Below are 19,308 nucleotides of genomic sequence, written 5' to 3'. Positions count from 1 at the left end.
TACACCCATGTATCCAAGATGGCACATTCCTAGTCCATACAAGTATTTCACATACAAATAAAGTAGCTTTGCCCTTTGCTCCCTAGCCAACAGCTGCCTGGAGGCTGAGGTTGATAAGCGTCTGACAACATAGCCAGATTAGCAGGGTTGGCCATAGGCCAGAAAATCCCCCGAGATCAACAAAAACACCACCACCTTTCACTAGCTGCCTGAACAAATGTAGATTTGTTTTCCCCTGAGCCTCGGGAAGAAACTCCAGGGCCAAGCAAAGGATGAAAGAGGCAACAGTCTCCAGGATCCAAAGCATCTCCTTCCTTGTCTCAGGGCGGAAATGGCAAAGAGATAAAGAAAGAAGGGAGGTTTGCCAACTTCCCGCTGCTGCAGAACTGCTGCCTTTTGTGGGTAAAGTGGCTAGGTCTCTAAAATCATTCAAAGTACTTCCTGTGGTTTGTCTCTACTCAACAAATTAGTGAGCTGAGGTTTACTCTGCACAAGGTACTGGGCTGAGACCTGCTTATTGCAAAGTCACTGCAATCCTGCCTTGGTTAGCCTCACCTCTAAGTCATCAGATTTATGTAATAATAATATTTACATGGGGCTTCCTATGTGCCTGGCACTGTACTAAATACTTTACAATTAATACTCCATTGGATCTTCACAGCAACGCTGGGAAGTAGGTGCTAAAAGCTTTACAAATATTACCTCATCTGATCCTCACAATCATCCTGGGAGGTTGGAGCTGTTATCATCCGAATTTGGCAGATGAGGAAACTGAGACAAACAGGTTAAGTGACTTGACCAGGGTCATACGGCTACTGTCTGAGACTAGGTATGAACTCAGGTTTTCCTAATTTCAGGCCTGACGCTCTATCTACTGTGCCTCCTAGCTGCTATATACATATACACCTATATAGAACTTATAGAAAACATTCAGGCACATAAAAGTCCCACTGGGTCAAATTAATAAATCATTCAGCCCGGTGTGATATCCCTGAGAGCCTATTTAGTGGAATTGTACGGCCTTATGGAAACTGTTCTCCCTAACCTCATCCTAAGAGGAGGAGATGCACACCCCAATCGCTTTCCCTCCTTTCGATAAGCTAATTTGGCTATATCATCCACTGGATCAACTCCTATACTCTAACTCCATGTGCACTTTGTTTACCCTGTTTGGGTAAAGAGTTTCATATGTTCATGTTGACTGCCTGTTGTGTCAAGAATGACCATGCTTGTACTTGTCCTAAAAAACTACAATGTCTCCTTTAATCTTTCAGGGTAGCTCCTTATCTAGTTTAATTATGAACAAGTCTCTGTAATCCTATATGTCAGAGGCAAATAAGACAAATTGTGCCTGGATTAAGAGACTTGAGATCTCCATTTGCTTTGGGCAGGACTTTCAGAGAACCACCCTAGCCGTTGAACTGATGGGGTGAATCAGACTTTGGAAGTGAGCTTCTCAGTGGGTTTTGAGGAAGGGGTTTGGAACTAGGAGCTATAAAGTGGAATTTGTTTTGTTCTTCACCCTGAGGTTCTGGTGTGTGCATTTTTATCCCTTGAAGAGCCAGGCCAGGAAAAACAGGATTCAACTAGTGCTTCTGCCACTTCTGCTGGCATGCCTTTAGGGAAGTCGCTTAAACTCTCCATGTTCTAGATTACTCTAAAACTATAAATTGCAGGCAGGTGCTGACTTGTTCTGGTCTCTGTCCACTATCCTATCCTTGACCATATTGTCAGTTTTTAAATGTCTATCAGAGCTTTCTATGGAACCCTTTGAATACACTACCTTTCAAACAACCTTCTAAAAGTTAAGTATAAATCCTACCCAGGTCACAGAGCAAGTTAAAAGGGGAGCCAAGAGCCATCAAATGCTTCTTTTTCAAAGAAGCAAATGTTCTATTCTCTGCTTTTCATACACATAGTTCAAACAGTGAATTATTTAGCCTAATTTTCTTTGCAGGGTGTGTTCACGATATTTAATTGGGAACCAGTTTAAGGAAGTGACCAAGAATATTTTTATAATCCAGAGAGGCCTGGAGAAAATGTAGGCAGTGTCATAAACAGCTGGTCAGCCCTTCACCTACTCTCCATTTAACAGCAGACAGAGGCAAAAGTGCTGGCCAGATTGCTTTTTTTTTCCCTGTGTATCTAACTGAGAACAGAGAGAAAAGGGATAGTTCCAAGAATGAGAATAGTTCCCACCAGCAGCCTCAAGACCTCATATGGCCTTCTAGGTCTTCAGATGTGGCCCTTTGGCAGTCAAAGGGGCGAACTCGAGGATCTAGAGAACCAAATGGGACCTCGAGCCAAAGGTTAACCTGAAAGCATTCAGGGTTCCTTTAAAAGTTTCACAGGTAGTATGTGTATACATATGTGTGTGTGATTATATGTGTGCCTACATATTGAGAGAGATATGGATGAATAGAGATGATATAGCTTAGATGCAGATGTCAGTATAGATATGGATAGGTTTAGATATGCATGTGGCAGCCTGGTATAGTGATAGAGAGCCTGCCTCTCACATATATCTGGGTTCAAATAATGTTGCTGATACACACTGTGGTCCCACAATTCATGGGCAAGTGACTTCATCTCTTAATGTCCTCGAGTAACTCTAATTCCAAAGGTTACAGACCTAAGGAGGTTCTAATCTGCCCTTAAGGTAGGGCCTTTCCATACCTACTGTTTTTGAAATGCTTGAAATAACAGGTTTAAGCTAATACTTATTTTTAGCTCCCCTAGATCCTTTCTTCCCTCTTCTTAGTGGGGGGTGGGTGGGAAGAATTAAATGCACATACTTGTTGCAACTTGTCCCCACTGATTTGTCATCTGTACTGTTGAGCCTTTGGGGTCTTACGCTCCAAGGCTCTTTTCTTGGCTAATTAGAGTAAGTCAATTCAACAAGCATTTATTGTTTGTTGAAGGAAGTCCTTTGGTGGGCACTAATGGAAACAAAAATAACATTTAGATAAAATTCAGAGTTCTGCTCTCATAGAATTTATCACTTAAATAGAAATATTTTTCCAACCCCACCCATCTGAGTGGGGGAGGAAAATCTACTTGGGATTTCTTCTTAAATGTGCTCTGATGAGTGTGTGTGTATATCTATCTATCTATAGATAGATAGATAGATATATCGGTATATCTATAGATAGATAGATATCTATATCTATCTATCTATCTACCTATCTATCTACCTATCTATCTATACATACTAGTGACTGGCTCTTATCTGACTCTGAAAAACATTCTTTGGGTTCCAACTTTTCCTTACTTCTTACCTCTTTCTTGCTTCTTTCCACTTTCCAAGCGCTGGGAAGTGTCAGGTAAGACTTTCTGTTCAATGGGAATTTACAGCCAGAGAAACCTGAATGGATGAAAGCAAGTACATGTGAAAAAGAAAGATCTGAATTCTACCAAGGAATATTTCAGTTGGGATGTGACCAGAAGAAAAACAAAACAAAACAAAACTGTGTATCATAGATTCTCTAGAACAGGAGGGATACGACGTGGTTAAACTCTTTGAATGTCCACAGAGGACTAGATCCCACATGGTGCGCCTGTTTTGCCAAGGTAAATTCCAGAGCGTTTTGGAAAACACGTGCTTCACTCCAGAAGGCAGCGGGAGCTCCCGCAAACAAACCGGGCAGAGCTGGTTCTCTCTTTGGAGCAGGAAAGCATCTGAATTAGAGGACGGGGGGCAGGAGGGGGTCGGGCGGGGCGGCTGAAGTGTTTTCCTAGCTTCAGATCTAACATCCCAGGAGCAGCCAAGTGCACCTGGACTGATAAGAGGCGTGCCAAGTTTCACTTTTGCTGTTTGGCATTCCCGGACGACCGACCCCCTGCTGGGGAGCGGGACGGGAAGCGAGTGCCTGCTCTGAGCCTCAACTGGAGCCTGGCTCTCTCTTGGCGGGAAAGGAAGGGGAAGCTCTCACTTAAAAGCATAATTTATCCTAAAAGATCTCATTCCCCGCCTTCTCTCCCCCACTCCCATCTCCCACTCCTTCCCTGCTCGGGGTCTGGGGGCAGAGTAATAGCTTACATCCTTATACCCTTCTAATTAAAAAGCAGTTTCTTCCAACCAGGTCAAGCAGTGTTTATCCCCATTTTATTGACGAGGAAACTGATACCTGAAAAGATGGAATGACTAGCCCAGGTTGACCCAGCTCGTTTTAGATCTGGGACTGTTCCAACTGCGAGAGAGCTCACACCACCTCTGGCCACAGACCTCTGTGGCACTTGCTCTAGGTCGAGGCGAACTCGATGCTCTCGCCCACTCCCTTGGGTGGAGGAGTTGGAAGCGAGTGAAGAGTTCTGGACCGCTGAGTGACGTTGGGAGATGGGCTTTTGGCAGCTCAACCCTCCGGGTTACGGACTCCTTACCAGCAAAGCAAAGGAGCAATTTCCTTGGAATGTGGGGATAAAACCACCCTTCTCCCTGGGACAGTCGAGTTGTCCTTTGATTTCACTATATGCAGACACCCAGTTCCCCAAAGGAAAGGTTTCCTTTCCCAAGGGTGACGACAGAGCAGAGACGACGGAAGCGGACAAATGAAAGTAACCTGTTCTGGAGCAATGAGACAAACAGAGGAAAATAGGGGCGGGAAAATACACAGGGAACTGACAGAGATTTGGGGTCAATCGCTATTCTTAGGCTCGAATCCTGGCTAGGCACCTTTGCCGCCTCAGCTTCAGTGTCCTCGATAAAATAGGTGGAGGCTAGGGGAAGACGATGATTTCGAAGGTGTGTACCTGCTCTGACATTCTATAATTAGTTCTATAAACGTTTATTAAAGTCTACATACCAGTTATTGTGCTAGGCTCTGGGCACTGTGATGAGAAAGAAGAGAGTGGGGAGGGAGGAAGAGAAATAGGAGAGACACAGAGGCAGAGAGAGAGGGAAAGCATGAAGGATACAGACAAAGGAAGTGAGAGATATTTTTAAAAGGGAGGAAGATGAGCAAAGACACAGAAGCTAAAGGGATGAGTCCGCCTAACACATAGTAGGCGGTCAATAAATATTTGAAGAGTGAGTGTTGTCCTTGCCCCACCTGCACACATAGGCGTTTCTGAGCCTGGGCCAAGTTAATGAGTCGACATCCAGAGAGCCCTCGCCTCGGGTGCACCAGGGAAGCCACTCTACCATAGCTGCGGCGGGCATCCAGAGGCTGCCGCTGCACCTAGCTAGCTCGGGAGGGCCAGGATTTGGGGGACATCCCAACCTTTCCACAGCCACAGCAAATCTTGCTCCGGGTACAAATGACTCACTCCAAGGTGATTCCTCTGACGCAACCTCCATCCAGCTGGCCTTTCCATTCACACCTTAGAAACAAGGGACATGAAAGCGGGTCCGGAAAGCGACTGTCACAAGCTAGCTGGCCACTCTCCTGGAAGGGTCGGGAGTGGCCCGGGCTCCTGGAGCTCTGGACCACAGAGGCACCTGTTCAACCAGAGGGCTCGGAAGCCCTGATGGGCAGGCAGCCAGAGACAGGAGGTGAGGAGTCGGGAACTCCTATGTAAAGCACCTGCAGAAGACAGAAATAAAGCCAAGTGAGGAATCAGGAGTACACAAGTATATAAATAAGACTTTAGAGTTCACAGACAAGAGGAGGATGCCAGTATTAATATCACCACCATTTTCCTGACGAGGAAAGTAGGGACTCCGAGAGGTGAATGACTTGCCTAAGGTCACAGGGCTGCGAAGTCCCGGAGCTAGCCCTGAAGCCCGGTCTTCTTTTCCATTACATCACTAGGCAACCTTTAAAGGTTTTATAAAGACTTACAGTGGTCTGCAAAAGTACTCAACTCCCTGGCCACGATCTTCGCGTCCTCACAAAGACCCAGCCCCAGTCCACAGGGAGAGGTCCTCGCCCAGGCAGTGGGCTTTTTGCTTTACTGCCCATCTCACCCTTACCTCGGGGGGAAGGCTTTGGAGTTCCAACAGAAGTCAGGAATTCTTGGCCAGAGGCCAACCAGTTCCTTCCTAAACGTTCGAAAAGCAGAACAATGACACCACAAATTTAACACATACAAAGGCAGGGAGTTTGTTCTCTTGCTCTTGGATTTACACACCGGAGTGAAACATCTGAAATTTCAACAAGCTCTTTCCTTAGAAAAATCCCCTACCCAAGCTTTCCTGATCTCGCACCCCTTGCCAAACCCTCTGGTCTTTTCCAGAACTCTGGTGTCTCGGACATTTGCTAGACAGTGTCTGGGAAACCTCCCTCACTCCTATCCCCTCCACTCATTACCATGCCTGAGGCCGAATTCAAGTGCTTCCCAAGACGGCTGCTTCCTAGAGCAGGAGCCTTGCAGGGAGGAGGAAAGTGAGACCCAAGAAGAGTCCCAGTGACCTTGAACCCTCGACTCCTGTGGACTAGCCCAGTCGCCTTGGCTGGAAGCTAGGATCTCCCCGGGACATCAGAGGAGATGATTTGGTGGGGAGAGAGTGGGCACGCTTAAGCTCCGCAGCCATCCATGATAATTGTTACAGCCTGGGTGCTGTGGACGCTCTGGGTGAACGTCCCCTTGCTGCCCACGGTACCCTAACCCAGGGTTCGCCTTACACTGGGGGGCCCTGAGGCAGGAAACGTATGCGTGTTGGCGCCTTCGACGCAGGGCGCAGAAGGAAGAGAGGAAAATGATTGCACTAACAGCAGCAGCAGCGCCAGCGGCGTCCGCTGTGGAACCCCCAGCAAGCCCCGCCCCGCTGAGCTCCTATAAAAGTAGGAGGCAAGCGCAGGACACTTCAGAGGTTTAACTGGGGACCTAAAGACTTCCTGCTGCTCCTGCGCCTTCTCTTCGCCTCTTATCTCCGACTCTTAATAGAACTTCTGTCGCCGAGGGTGGGGATCTTTGACTCTCTCATTGGATTGATTACCTTCAGCAGCAGGTAAGGGGGCCTTCGAGCTTGGAGTGGTGGCAGTGGAGGTTGGGTAGAGGGAATGGGCTTTAGTGATCTCCAAAGTCACTGATCAGAAAACTCAGGTCCCTGCACCGACTTTCCCTGTGCTTGCTTTCCGACAACCCTGCTGAGGCTGCTGGAGCCGAGATCTGGGCGGGAGAGCGGGGAGGGGGGGGGGGGTAAAGAGAGGGGAGGGGTGACTGAATCTTCGCCTAGTCCAAGTGAGGCATGCCCTGCGAATGAGCTCCGGAGGCTACTCTTAGCTCGGGATCCCTCCCAAGAGAACGTCTTCCTCTTCTATCTGTTAAGAATAAGCTCCTAGAAAAGTTTCAAAGTGAGTCCTAAGCTCAGAATTTAGGGAGTGCTGCCGGGTGGGGTGAGGGAACCCCCCCCCCCCCCCCACTCGGCCTGTCAGTTCAGACGGCTGACGGATGCAAAGCCTGCAGGCGGCTTATCTGCCCTGGCGCGATAAGCGATTGAGCAAACAAAAGCGGGGACTAGGTTAGGACGGTTCTGGGGCCACTGGTCTGCGGCGCTCAGCCAGCTGGAGCTGAGCTAGAGCTGCTGGGGGGGTGAGGGAAGGGGCTAGAGCCGAAGCCAGGAGCAGAGTCAGACACTGACTTTTTCGGTTCTCTCTTTCATCCAGGGTGACCGGATCGCCGCCGGAATGCAGCTGGTGCCAGTGGCCCTAATTTACCTGGGCTCCTTCGCCTTCCTGGGGGCGGACACTGCACGACTAGATTTGGCTTCAGAGTTCAGAAAAAAGTAAGTTCCGACCATGTTCTCTAGCCAAGTAGTTGGGTTCAGACACTCCGGAGCGAGGAATCCTCCGTTAATTCAGGGTACGGGAGAAAAGGGTACGGTGTTGATGCTACCACTCACCAGTGGGAGAGGGCTCTGCGATTCGTTGCATATGGTGCTAATGGTGTGGCTGTTGGTTACTTTCCAGATGGAACAAATGGGCTCTGAGCAGAGGAAAGAGGGAATTGCGTGTGCCGGGCAATCCCCTCGCTAGCCCAGCCGAAGTGAAGGCTGGTCCTGTCCAGACATTTATTCGGCCCCAGGACGTGAAGGGTGCTTCCCGCAGTCCACAGCCCAGGTAAGTTTGTGGGTCCCGCTTGGGGAATCCCTTTCATCTCCGAAGGTGCTACTCCCCGCCTCCGTGGCCCCAACTCGGGTCCAGAGCTGAGGAAGGGCTTGGGCTAAGAAAAGGTGCCTCGACGGAGCAACATAGAGTCCCTGTTCCTCTCCGAGGCTCCCCTAGTTAGGCTAAGATTCCGGTCTAACTCATCCAGATCTTAGGGACTCTACGGGTTGTCTAACTCCTCTCTGTCCCTCCTGTCCCGCAGCAGTCCGGACGCAGCCCGCATACGCGTCAAGCGATACCGCCAGAGCATGAACAGTTTCCCTCACTTCCAGAGCCTACGCATTGGCTGCCGTTTTGGGACGTGCACCCTGCAAAACCTGGCGCACCAGATCTATCAGCTCACGGACAAAGATAAGGACAATTCGGCGCCCCCCAACAAAATCAGCCCCCAGGGCTACGGGCGTCGGCGTCGGCGCTCGCTCGCCGAGGGCTCGTCTGCCCGGACACTCTCCTCCTTCTCTTTGTCCTCCTCCTCCCTCAGACGGCTACGGCAGCAATAGCGGCAGCCGCGCCTCGGGCCGCTCAGCGAGCCAACCTGCGTTGCGAGCCGATTGCGCCCGGCGCCACTTCGAGGGGCCGCCTTCCTCTGGACGTAGGGGGCGGGAGCCGCGGCGAAACCAAAGCACTGCACCCAATGGGCGCCGGCCGGCCGGCCTCGGTGCGAGCGGGGAGGGGGCCAGTTCTGTGCGATGGAGAACTCGGACGCAGGAGGCATAAAGTCCACTAGAGGAGCTCCCGCAGTCTCCCTCATCCCTCTCTTTGGGGAGGAATGGATCCTCTCCAAGTGGGGACTGACCGCGGTCGCATTTTGCCTTCACGCCCTTTGCTTCACTCGGACCCCAGTCCGCATCCAAGCTGCAGAGACCCAGGCCGGGCCTAGGGTCCCCTGAGGAATCATTCAGAGAAGGCTAGGGCGGGGGGAAAGATGCCCGGGACTTACGTGTGAAGGACGAAGATCTGGGAAAGTTGGACTTAGCGAAGAGGCCCACACTGCGTCTGCCGGCTTCTCCCCGCGGTCGGGCCGGGGTCTCGGAACTACTTGATCTTTTCATAATAGAGGAAAAGTGCAATGGGGCTTTTAAAAATGCATTTTAATAGAGAGGTAACTATCTGATATTTATCTTGCTGTCAGGTTTTTTTTTTTTTGTAAATTCAGAGTTATTTTTGTACGTTATATATTGTATTGTATTGTATAAGGGCATTTTAAAATAGTGTGTATCTCCCTCCCCTTGTCTTAATTTTAATATGAGAATGTCACAGATTGATCTCAGCCTGGTATAACCCTCTCACAGTCATATTGGGGGTGTGTATGAGATGAGTGAGTGTGTTGAGAGAGAAAGTGTGAGTGTATGGCATTCTGTCCTGGTGGAAAAAGAAAATTCCTCGTCACTGTATATTATATTTTCTTAAAGGGGGTGGTGATAAGGAAACTGGCAAAGCTAATAAACAGTTACAATACTGACTACGTGGTTCTGGACTCAATTATCTTTGAAGAGAACTGGACTCTAATGGGTGGTAGTGGAGGGTTTAGAGATCCTCTTCCCAACTCCCCCTTCCGTTGACTAGTTAGAAATATTTTTTCCTGGTACACTCCTTGGCTTTCTCGGGGTTTGGCCCTGAACTATTGCGGGGTCAAGTGACACGCTGCCCCAAAAGCCTCATTTTTCCCAACCCAGAAATCATAATGACTTATAGGATCACAATGTCAAGGACCAATCCCGGACGCCCTCCCTTCTCCTCTACTCTCCCTCCCCACTCCCAGGCACGTGCTTCTTCCGTGGCTTGGGTCAGGGGCGCCAAGGTCACGGTTTCTTGTCACAACTTGGAGTGTTCGAATGGAGTGTACTGCTGCGCGCAAGTCTTTGGGGAGAGGCCAGACGCGAAGTCAACTCACCATTGCGCAACAGAGCCCGGGACTGAGGGACCTAACCCTCCCAGGGCCAAGAGAAGTGACCTAGAGAGAGGAGACAGTAGTTTTCAAGGGTCTCTAAGTGAGGAGTTTTCCGGGGCCGGGGCGGGGGGGTGGTGGTGGTGGGGTGTCATAGGAAAGGTTAGAAGGCAACGGATCTATGCGCCCTGCACGCGCACCTCCGGGAAAGCGCTGCTGGAGAAGACACAACATCCCCCACCAACCGGCCAGAGCCAAGTCCAGCGGAGGCTTGGCTTGGACAGCGCGGCAGCGCCCCCTGCGGGTGGTCGCGGGGCGGACACCTCGGCCCCAGCCGTCATGCGGTACGTGCGGTTTGATCCAGCCTCGTACGTGGGAGTCGGCACACAGCTTCAACCAGGAAAAGAAAAGAGGAAAAAAGTTCACGGATGCCAACCCAGGCCGGCTTCCCCAAGCCCTGTGCTGCGGCTCCCGACGCTGGGCCAGTGACTCAGCGGCCTCCCGCTGTGCTGAGCAGCTGCTTCGGCCGGCCAGGGGCGGGAGGGTACGGGACAGGATGGGACGTGCCTGGGAGCAGCGCGGGGGTCCCCAGAAACACCTGGCCGTCACTGGCCTCCCCCCACTTTCCTCATCCCTTGCTTTCTCTTTGTCTACTCCACTGCCTTCCTCCTCTTTTTCCTCTTCTCTCCGTCTCCTTTTCCTCCTTTGCTTCTTTCCTCTTTCTCTCTCGCCCTGTTCTTTTTCATCTTTTCATTTTCCTTCGGGATTTTAACTTTAAAGTGTTGCCTGAGTCTCTAGAATGGAAGCAGGGCTTCCGGTCTCTATTGTGTGATCAGGAATGGGGATCGAGAGAAAATTTAAGGCTTGGAAGGGAAAGTCGCCAAGTTCCTGCCCCTATCCCGGCCCAGCCCGTGGTGGAGCAAGGGGATGGATAAGGGGAACCAATGATTCTAAACCTGGGGGTCCCAGGTCCCCGTCCTGTACCTAGCCACCTTCACCCTCCGGACCCTGTCCTATCCCTGCCCAGAACTACCACACCGACTTTGAGAGCTTTCCCTGCCTTTCATTCGTGACCCGAAACTGAATTCATCCTAAAAGATCCTCAGAAACCTTTCTAGGTTGGTAAAGAAAAGAAAAATAACTTTTAGGTAACTGAGGAGAAAGGAAGGTGATCTGGACATAGAAACGTTTCTCTTTGGCTGCTGGTTGCTCTGTCCCCAGGATCTCGCTGTCTGGTGTGGCCCCTGCCGGGATCTCACCACCCTTTTCTCTGTCTCTCTCCTGGTCTCTTTCTCACCTTCTCACTCAAGCTGATAATTGGGAAGACAAAATAAAAACTGGATTCCTAGTTGGGAGGGCATGGGAAGTGGGAAACAGAGTCTGGGACCTGGAAGGCACTTGATACCAGGGCACCGGCTCTGCATTTGGAATCAGAGATCTGGATTCAAATCCCAGCTCTGTCACCTGTGACCTTTGTGACATCGGTCACAGTCAGCTAACTTCTATGAGACTCTGTTTCCTCACCTGTAAAATACCTTTAAGATCCCCTTCCAGCTCTGAAGCTGTGATCTTGTCGCGATGGATCTTTTTTGCCTCAACCCTGCTTAGTCAAATTAATTTGCTAGCTATTTATGAATCCCATGAATCAAAGATGCTTTTCTTATGGTAGGGTATGGTAGGGACCTTAAAAGTCAGAATCTAAGGCAAATAACGAACCAGAGGTTAGGGAGTAGAATATGCTGGATTTGGAGTCAGAGCTTTATGTAAAGATTCACAGTTGATTAGTTTTCCAGTGTATCCTACTCTTCCAGTCCTTTGGTGGTACAGTGGATAGCATCAGACCTGGAGTCAAGAGGACTCATCCCTTCAAGTTCAAATCCAGGATCAGACACTTATTAGTTGTGTGACCCTAGGCAAGCCACTTAATCCTGTTTGCCTCAGTTTCTTCATCTGTAAAATGATCTGGAGAAGGAAATGGCAAACCACTCCAGTATCTCTGCCACAAAAATCCTCAAAAGGGGGTCATAGATATGACTGAGTGATTTCTTGAGAAATGAGCAGCCTACCTCAACTCAAAAGTTGGAATGGCCAAGGGAGGATGTGTCATTATTTTTGTCCAGTTCATCTGCAGTGGTTAAAACCTTGGTCTAAACTGCAATTTGGAGCCTTAGGGTAAAAAATGCCTAAAAGATCCTGGTGATGTTAGGGCCACCTGGGTGAGATTCTGGAAAATGTTTTATGATTTTCTATGGGAATGAGAGAAAGTCTACTTGAAACCCTTCTTTCCCCTCTTTATCTAAGGAGTATCCATCACCTATGAGCTCAAGGCATTGCGCTGTTCACTCTTTGCACAGCATTTTTAAACCAAAGGCAGCCAGTTGGTGGTTGTTTGCAGCAGACATCATAAATCAAGAACCATTTTATTTTCCCTCACTTGAGCACCCTGCCTGATCTCTTACTTTGGTTCGGATGACCAAATATAGTTAGCACATGCACTAAAGACTTCAAGGCTTGGCATGGGAGGCAAAGGCCTCTCTCTCAGACTTCTTTTTATCTAAGGCACAGTTCCCTGCTGTTGCTAGTGTTGGCCCCTGAGAACACCCTAAACCTTCAAAGTCACCCAGACATGAGTGCTTGACCTTGAGGCGGAGCTGTTTATTTTCATAGATTTCAAGCTGGAAGGAGCTTTGACAATGGGTATAAATAACCAGAATATTAGTATGCTGTATAATCTAGCAAACCTCCCCACTTTCTAGATAAGAAAAGTGAGGCTCAGAGAAAAATGAGTTGGCTGGGAAAAGCAGAACCTAGCTTCCCTGACCCTAGTTTCAGCACTCTCTACTGGGCTAGGGCAGTTTCCATTTAATCTCCCCTTAGAGAATTTATTATCTTTCCTTCATAGGCTCATTGATCTAGATCTGGAAGGGACCTCAGAGGATATTTTGTCTAACCCCTTTCTTTTACAGACGAGGAAACTGAGGCTTAAGAATATTAGTGACTTGTCCAAAGTCACTAAGTCCTGAACTATGCCCGAGGGAAAATCATCTGGGGTGGAGAAGAGCCTTATGTCTCATACAGAGGTAGATCCATAGATTTTCAGAACTAGAAAAGATTTTAGAAATTATAAGGTCCCACCTCTGAACTCCAGGTTCACCCCACCAGGTGTTCACCTAGGCTCTCCCTAACACATGCAAACACAAGGTGCTCATTACTTTGCAGTGTAAATCCATTCCATTTGGGAGCAACTTTGATTGTTAGAAAATTCTTCCATGGATTAAGCTGGAATTGGTCTCCACCTGCTGGTCTTGTAGAAGGATCTTGTTGGTTATCCAGCTGACAGAGGCAAACAGTATATGAACAGAGCTATAACTGGTCAGGCAACCAGAGTTTTGCCTCAGAACATTGAATTTGGAAGACACTGACAAGACATGCAATCCTTAAGCAGTTACAGCACCTAGTGAGAATAACTCTTTAAATTAGGAAAATACCTGTCGGCAAACTGGGGTGAGCTCTATGTCCATGGTGCTTTGCTCTCCACCTGCTTCTGTGGCAGCCTCCTGACTAATGACCTTGCACCGGTGTCCTGAGATTCTTGTCTTCCCCATTCTAAGCTGGTGTTTTGCTCCCTCCCTCTTCCAAATCATATTTCATGCCATTTGCCCTGGGCAGGATTTATACTGCTTGCCATGAATACAAGAATTCCTAGTTAAGGCTCAGTGTGAGAGACATCCTGATTGGGGAAATGTTCCTAAGATCCTATGTTCAGAATTAGAGGAGACCTCAGAGGCCATCTAGTGCAGTCCTCTTACTTTACAGACCTAGAAACTGAGGCCCAAAGAGGTGAAGCCACAGAGAGGTAGGATGTGAGCCTGCCCAGTTCCTTTGTAAATGAACAATATATTTATCCTTTACTTGAGTGAACAATTTACACATTTTTTCTGTAGAGTTCAGATCAATAGGCTTAGAGTTTTCACATTTCATATGTACAAATCCAGTTAGGTTTTATTTTTCTACTTGATATACTATGCTTTGCAAGGTTAAAGGTCATGATTTTCTTGTTTTATCTAACTACAATTGTCTGAAAACCAGAAAGGGATTCTGATTGCCATCCACAGGATCCCTGTGGAGCAGCCCGTGATCTTAGCCACTGTAGGCAGCTGCTAGGTGAAGTTACCTAAGTCCTACCTCTTCTCTTTATGCCTTCTGTCCCTTCAGGGAAAAAAAAGTAGAAATGATTAGCCTGCCAAAGAAAATGTTTTGTCCGAGTTCTCTGCCATCATCTTCCCAATTAAAAGGAAGAAAAGAAAAACTGTTTTTGAAAATGCCCAATGTTAAATTTGGAAAGAGAGAACTCCATCGTGTAGGAACAATTCACCAGGCCATACTTAACCTTGAATTGATTCAGCTCCATTACCTATGGTTGCCCTATATACCTATTATCCAGATGGACCCACCCAAAAGACAAGGGCACAATTAAAGAAAATTATTGATCTCATTTATTTTGGTATCAATTTCATTTCCAAATATATTCCCAGCCTTCCTGTGCCTAGCTAGCATTTCTTGTAACGATGAATATAAAACAAAAAAAGGAGAGAAGAAAAACCAACCAGCCCACCAACCATGTCGTTTACATACTGTGCCCCTTTTTTTCCAAACAAGAGGAGGTACATTTTCTCAACTCTTCTTTGGGGCCATGTTACGTAGCCTGGAGTTTCATTGTTTTTTTCCTATTTACATACATTGGTGTATTATTATTGTATGTTATTTTCTTGCTTCTACTTATTTCACTCTTTACCAATTCTATGCCCTTGGAACTCTTCTGAGCCAACTGGACATCTCTTCAGCCTACGATGAGTATGTTGGTGACATTTAGTCTAATCTATACCTTTGTAAGAATTGCATTGTACATCTTCCCATACTTCTCCAATTCCTCATGTTGGTGATGGTCCAATAACAATAAAGTCACACAATTCCTCTTTTCTGTGTTTTGTTGTTTCTCATTCATCAGGTATTTATTAAGGACTTTCTACGAACCAGTCACTGTGCCAAGTAGTGTCATACAAAGACTGCACATTCTGTTAGGAAGAAACAACGTGTACACATATAAGTGAATACCAAATAGAAAAAGAATCCAGTGGATCTGTGATCTCAGGGATGTGGACATTCCCTCCAGTGATGCATGCCTCATCTGTTCGCTGCACAGGGTCCACCCAGTGTGCTGGGGGAAAGGCACAATTCTTAACAGACTATGAACAACTTCCAAGAATTCTACAGTCACTTTCCAGAAATGAACACTGACTTAGGTTGCTCTGTTATTTTTAGAGACAAGGGAGAGTTGGGGAGATTCAAATGTCCATATATCTTCCTCAAATGCCCCACCAAGATTTCTGGTCCACCAGGTTAAAGATGAGCGATTGGTAAAAAAAAAAAAAAAAAAAAAAAAGAAAAGAAAAGAAAAAAAGTCAGCTGTACTTGATCTTGTTTCATATGGTAGTGAAATCCAGCAACTTTTAAACTTGTTTTTTTGTTTTAGCGCAGTCCCTGACAAGTAGAAAATGTTTAATAAATGCTTATTTACTACTTAACCCAGACACTGAAAAAAATACACTTCTCTTTCTTCCATAGTTACACAGTGAGAGACAAGGGCAATCTGACTTCCTCCCTGCAATATGCTCCTTAATTGAAAATATAAATTGTGCACATACTCACAATTTCTGATTGATGCCTTAAAAAGCCTGGGGACATTGATAAGACTCTCTAGAAAAATCGCCAGGAGGGGCCAAAGTGAAACTTTTCCTTCAGAAACAATGACCAAAAAGGGGTTGCTAATGAATACTTTGGCATGGAACAGCCCCTTTTCTGGCTGCTTCAGGACCCAAGAGCCACTAGGCCATAATTAAAGCCAATAATGGTAACTCCAGACAGTTAGTTATCCAAATAGTTTCCTGGTGCTGTCAATTTTCTGCTCTGACTGATTTCACATCATTTTTGAGTCGTGGGGGACATAAAATGTTGATAAGAGTTCTGAAACATCAGCCCTTAATTGCCAAAATGGATGTTGTTTATTTCATGCAGAGGAATTCTAGAATGTTTTCCTCATGAGATATTTTTAAAGGGCCCTTTCAGCTTAAGGAGTTCTCAGCATGGAAGACCTTACTCTGTGGCACTTGCTCTCAGAAGGAGAAGGAGCACGTCTCCCGGGTCTCCAGTTACAGAAGTAGCCTTTGTTTACCTCAAAGGAGGATTATTTTGGGTCCTGGAGCAAATACAGTTGTGTTACACCCTTTCATTCTTCAAGCATCTTGGAGAAAAATGGAGAAAATTGCCCCTGAACCAACCAATACATTGGTCTTTTCTAACTAACCCTTCTAACAAATATGGGCTTTTCATTCAAGTGGGAGATCAAGTAACCTCATTGAAGTTCTGTGTCTTCTCACCATCACTGCAGGGCCATTGCTTCATGACTGGAGGAGAAGAAAATCTTTGATTTGAAAAATTAAGTATGTTTTGGTAACTGATTTTTGGATACACTTTATATACTTTCTTTTAAAGGAGGAAAATTGGCATGTCCTGTATGTAAGTACCCTGTACAAACTTCCCTAAGTAATTATTGTCTCCTCTGTTAGAATACAAGCTCACTGAGAGTAGGAATTGCTTTCTTCTTTGAATTTATGTCCCTAGTGCCTGGCACATAGTAGGTACTTCAATGCTCCTTGAGTGATTTTTAAATAGATATATGAGTTTGGGTCCCTTGGGGAGACAGTTGGCCCACTATAACTGAGAGCAACCCAACCATGAATTACTTCTCATGGTGTAATGATGCTCTGAAGAAGATAGTTGGGTTCCAGTCCTTGGAAGAAGCATCCCCTTTCTGGGCCTCTGTTTCCTCATCCCTTAAAATGAAGGGGTTGGACTTCAAATGATCTCTGAAGGATCTTCCTTCTAACATTTTGTGATTCTTTTCCTGTTAGCTGTGGATATTAAACACAATGGGATATTTGCTTCAGTAACTTTTGGAGAGATTTTATATAGGCTTAGCTGTGTGTGTTTTTTTAAAATATGGTTTTTAAGTCCTATTTTATTGACAGAGAAACAGAGTCTACCTCTACAGCTCTTAATGATTTAACTGTACTTGTGTAGGGGGAAAGAGCTGTTCCCCTTTCTTCCTCTGTCTCTCAAAGAACCCCAGCTTAAATGCTAAGGTGCCCCCAGCTGATTTTTTTATTAAAATTTTTCATTGGCATCATTATTTTTTACATTACCTTCATTTATAAATATATCCCTCCCTCTGTCCTACCCACTGAACTTTCCCTTGTACCAAAGAATGAAATAGCTAGGGACATTCAACTAAAGAAACTGACATATCAGTCCAATGCGACAATATATACAATGTCCCATACCTATACTTCAACATCTCTATAAAGAAGGGAAAGAGATGCCAACTGATTTATCTACGGCCCTGTATTTTTTTTGCTAATGAACAGGCTATTCCCAGTGTCCTAAAATAACTATCCTAGGGAAGGAGTTAGTTGTATAATGAGTAGAGCATTGGATTTGGAATCAGGAAGACCTAGGTTTGAAATCTACTTCATACACTTATTAGTTGTGTAACTCTTGGCAAATCTCTGGGCCTCAGTTTCCTCATCTGTAAAATGATGACCTTTGAGGTCCCTTCCATTTCCAGACCCAAAGGCCTATGACTCTAAGACTTTGTGACCCAGACTTACGGAGATCAATGAAGGTGCTATGGATGAAATTCCTTCCCTCTCCAGTCAATTTTAGGTCACTGGGGACTCTTCCAGTGATGAACTCTCCCAGCTAATGAACTTGGCTCATCACTTGCATATTTTTTACCAGGACCAGCTGGCAGTCTCTGAGATGAGAGGATTATTCCATATTATGCATGTTTTCCCTGGAACCCAAGTGGTTTTGTTTTTAAAACACTGCTGCCACCTGCTGTTTTCCTGGGTTTTCTTGGTTAGGTTAAATGAAAGAATAATAGTTTCAATCCTATTGAACACATTTTTATTTAGTACCTAGGGTACTAAATAAAAATGTGTTCAAGGGGAACTACTACTATAAGGTCCTGGTCTAGGCTGTGGTGATACAAATACAAAGACACATTTTATCAAGGGAATACAACCTGCGGATGAGTAAAATGCAAGTCAATTTGAGGAAGGAAACAGAGGTGAGGAGGGAATGGAAAGCTAAGTCCAGGGTACAACTATTTGGCTGGAAGATGAAATACATGAAGAGGAACAGTGTGAGGAAAAGCCAGAAAGGAGTAGTAGAAGGATGTATTTGCCAGAAGTATGAATTTATATTTGATCCTAGGGGTAACAGGGAGTCAATAAAGGTTTTGGAGTAGAAGAGTCACATGATCCAGCTTATGCCTTAAGAAGATTATTTTGGCAGCTATGTGAAGCCCGAAAGATGAATCGGGAGACTATTACAAAAGCTCAGAGAGGCAGCTAGGAGGTTCAGTGGATAGAGCACTGGACCTGGAGTCCAGGAAGACATGAGTTCAAATCTGACCTCAGACACTTACTAGCTATGTGACCCTGGGCAAATCACTTAACCTCTGTTTGCCTTAATTCATCAGAGAAGGAAATGGCCAAGTGCCCTAGTATTTTTCCCAAGAAAACCCATAGACAGTAAGGTTCACAGGGCATGAAGAGTTGAACATGACTGATTAACAACAACAGCTCAGGGGAGAGACGAGAGAAATGGCTTAAAATAGGGTAGTAGTCTTGGGAGTGGGGAAAAGGGAACAGATGGGAGAGTTCTTTAAGGAGCTGAATTAGTAAGAATTGAAAGCTAATTGACCATGAAGGTTCAGGAAGAAGGAAGAGTCAAGGATGGGTCTGAGGTTATGAACCTGAAATGGGCAGTACTTCTGACAAAAACAGAAAATTTGAAAGAGAGTGTAGGCTTGGAAGGTTGGGCAAGAGAATGAGCTCATTTTGAATATGTTGACTTGGAGATGTTGATAACGCCCCCAAGTGGAGATATTTAGCAATTTCAGTCTGGAGAAGATCTGCATAGAAATTTTAATTTAAAGAACTGTTGAAATCACTGAGAAAGAGAAGAAAAAAGAGACGAGAAAAAAGTCCAGGAAAAAACCCTGGGAATTGATCAGGGAAAAATAACAGAATTTCCATGCTGCAGTGCGGGTCCAGATGGAATTAAATATATTTGCAGTAGATGTTTGAATGATTTCCCCCAGCTGTGTCTAGGAGTATAAGAGTAGAGTGAGAGAAAATACATGGTTGGGGTTTCTGAAGGTGTGGGGGCTGATAGGACAAAGGGACAAGAGATTCAACAGTAGAAGACAGTGTATGACCTATACTGTATGTATCTGTACATGTAGGG

The 19,308-nt window shown here is 46.2% G+C and overlaps 2 protein-coding genes across 4 annotated transcripts in view; one reads left to right on the top strand and one right to left on the bottom strand.

Moving 5' to 3' along the window:
- Positions 1–6,602, bottom strand: part of SBF2 (SET binding factor 2) — a 500,875-nt gene extending 494,273 nt beyond the window's left edge. Inside the window, exons 1-2 of one of the 3 annotated variants that reach the window (XM_072619460.1) lie at positions 4,128–6,602; positions 3,279–3,364 (exon numbers count right to left, since the gene is read on the bottom strand). The gene's annotated coding sequence lies outside the window, so the exon portion shown is untranslated. Of the gene's footprint in view, positions 1–3,278 lie in introns of all 3 variants that reach the window. The other 2 variants (XM_072619461.1, XM_072619459.1) reach the window with 2 other exon arrangements.
- Positions 6,603–6,738: 136 nt separating this feature from the next.
- On the top strand, positions 6,739–9,510 carry ADM (adrenomedullin). Its single transcript, XM_072619468.1, has 4 exons — positions 6,739–6,889; positions 7,548–7,666; positions 7,851–8,000; positions 8,251–9,510. The coding sequence occupies exons 2-4, from the start codon at positions 7,569–7,571 to the stop codon at positions 8,546–8,548; spliced, it is 546 nt and encodes a 181-aa protein (XP_072475569.1). The 5' UTR covers positions 6,739–6,889; positions 7,548–7,568; the 3' UTR covers positions 8,549–9,510.
- The last annotated feature ends 9,798 nt before the right edge of the window (positions 9,511–19,308 follow it).

This window comes from Notamacropus eugenii, chromosome 6, assembly GCF_028372415.1.
Source record: "Notamacropus eugenii isolate mMacEug1 chromosome 6, mMacEug1.pri_v2, whole genome shotgun sequence".
NCBI lineage: Eukaryota > Metazoa > Chordata > Mammalia > Diprotodontia > Macropodidae > Notamacropus > Notamacropus eugenii.
The sequence above is the reverse complement of the archived record's forward strand: the minus strand, read 5'-3'. Positions and strand labels throughout refer to the sequence as shown.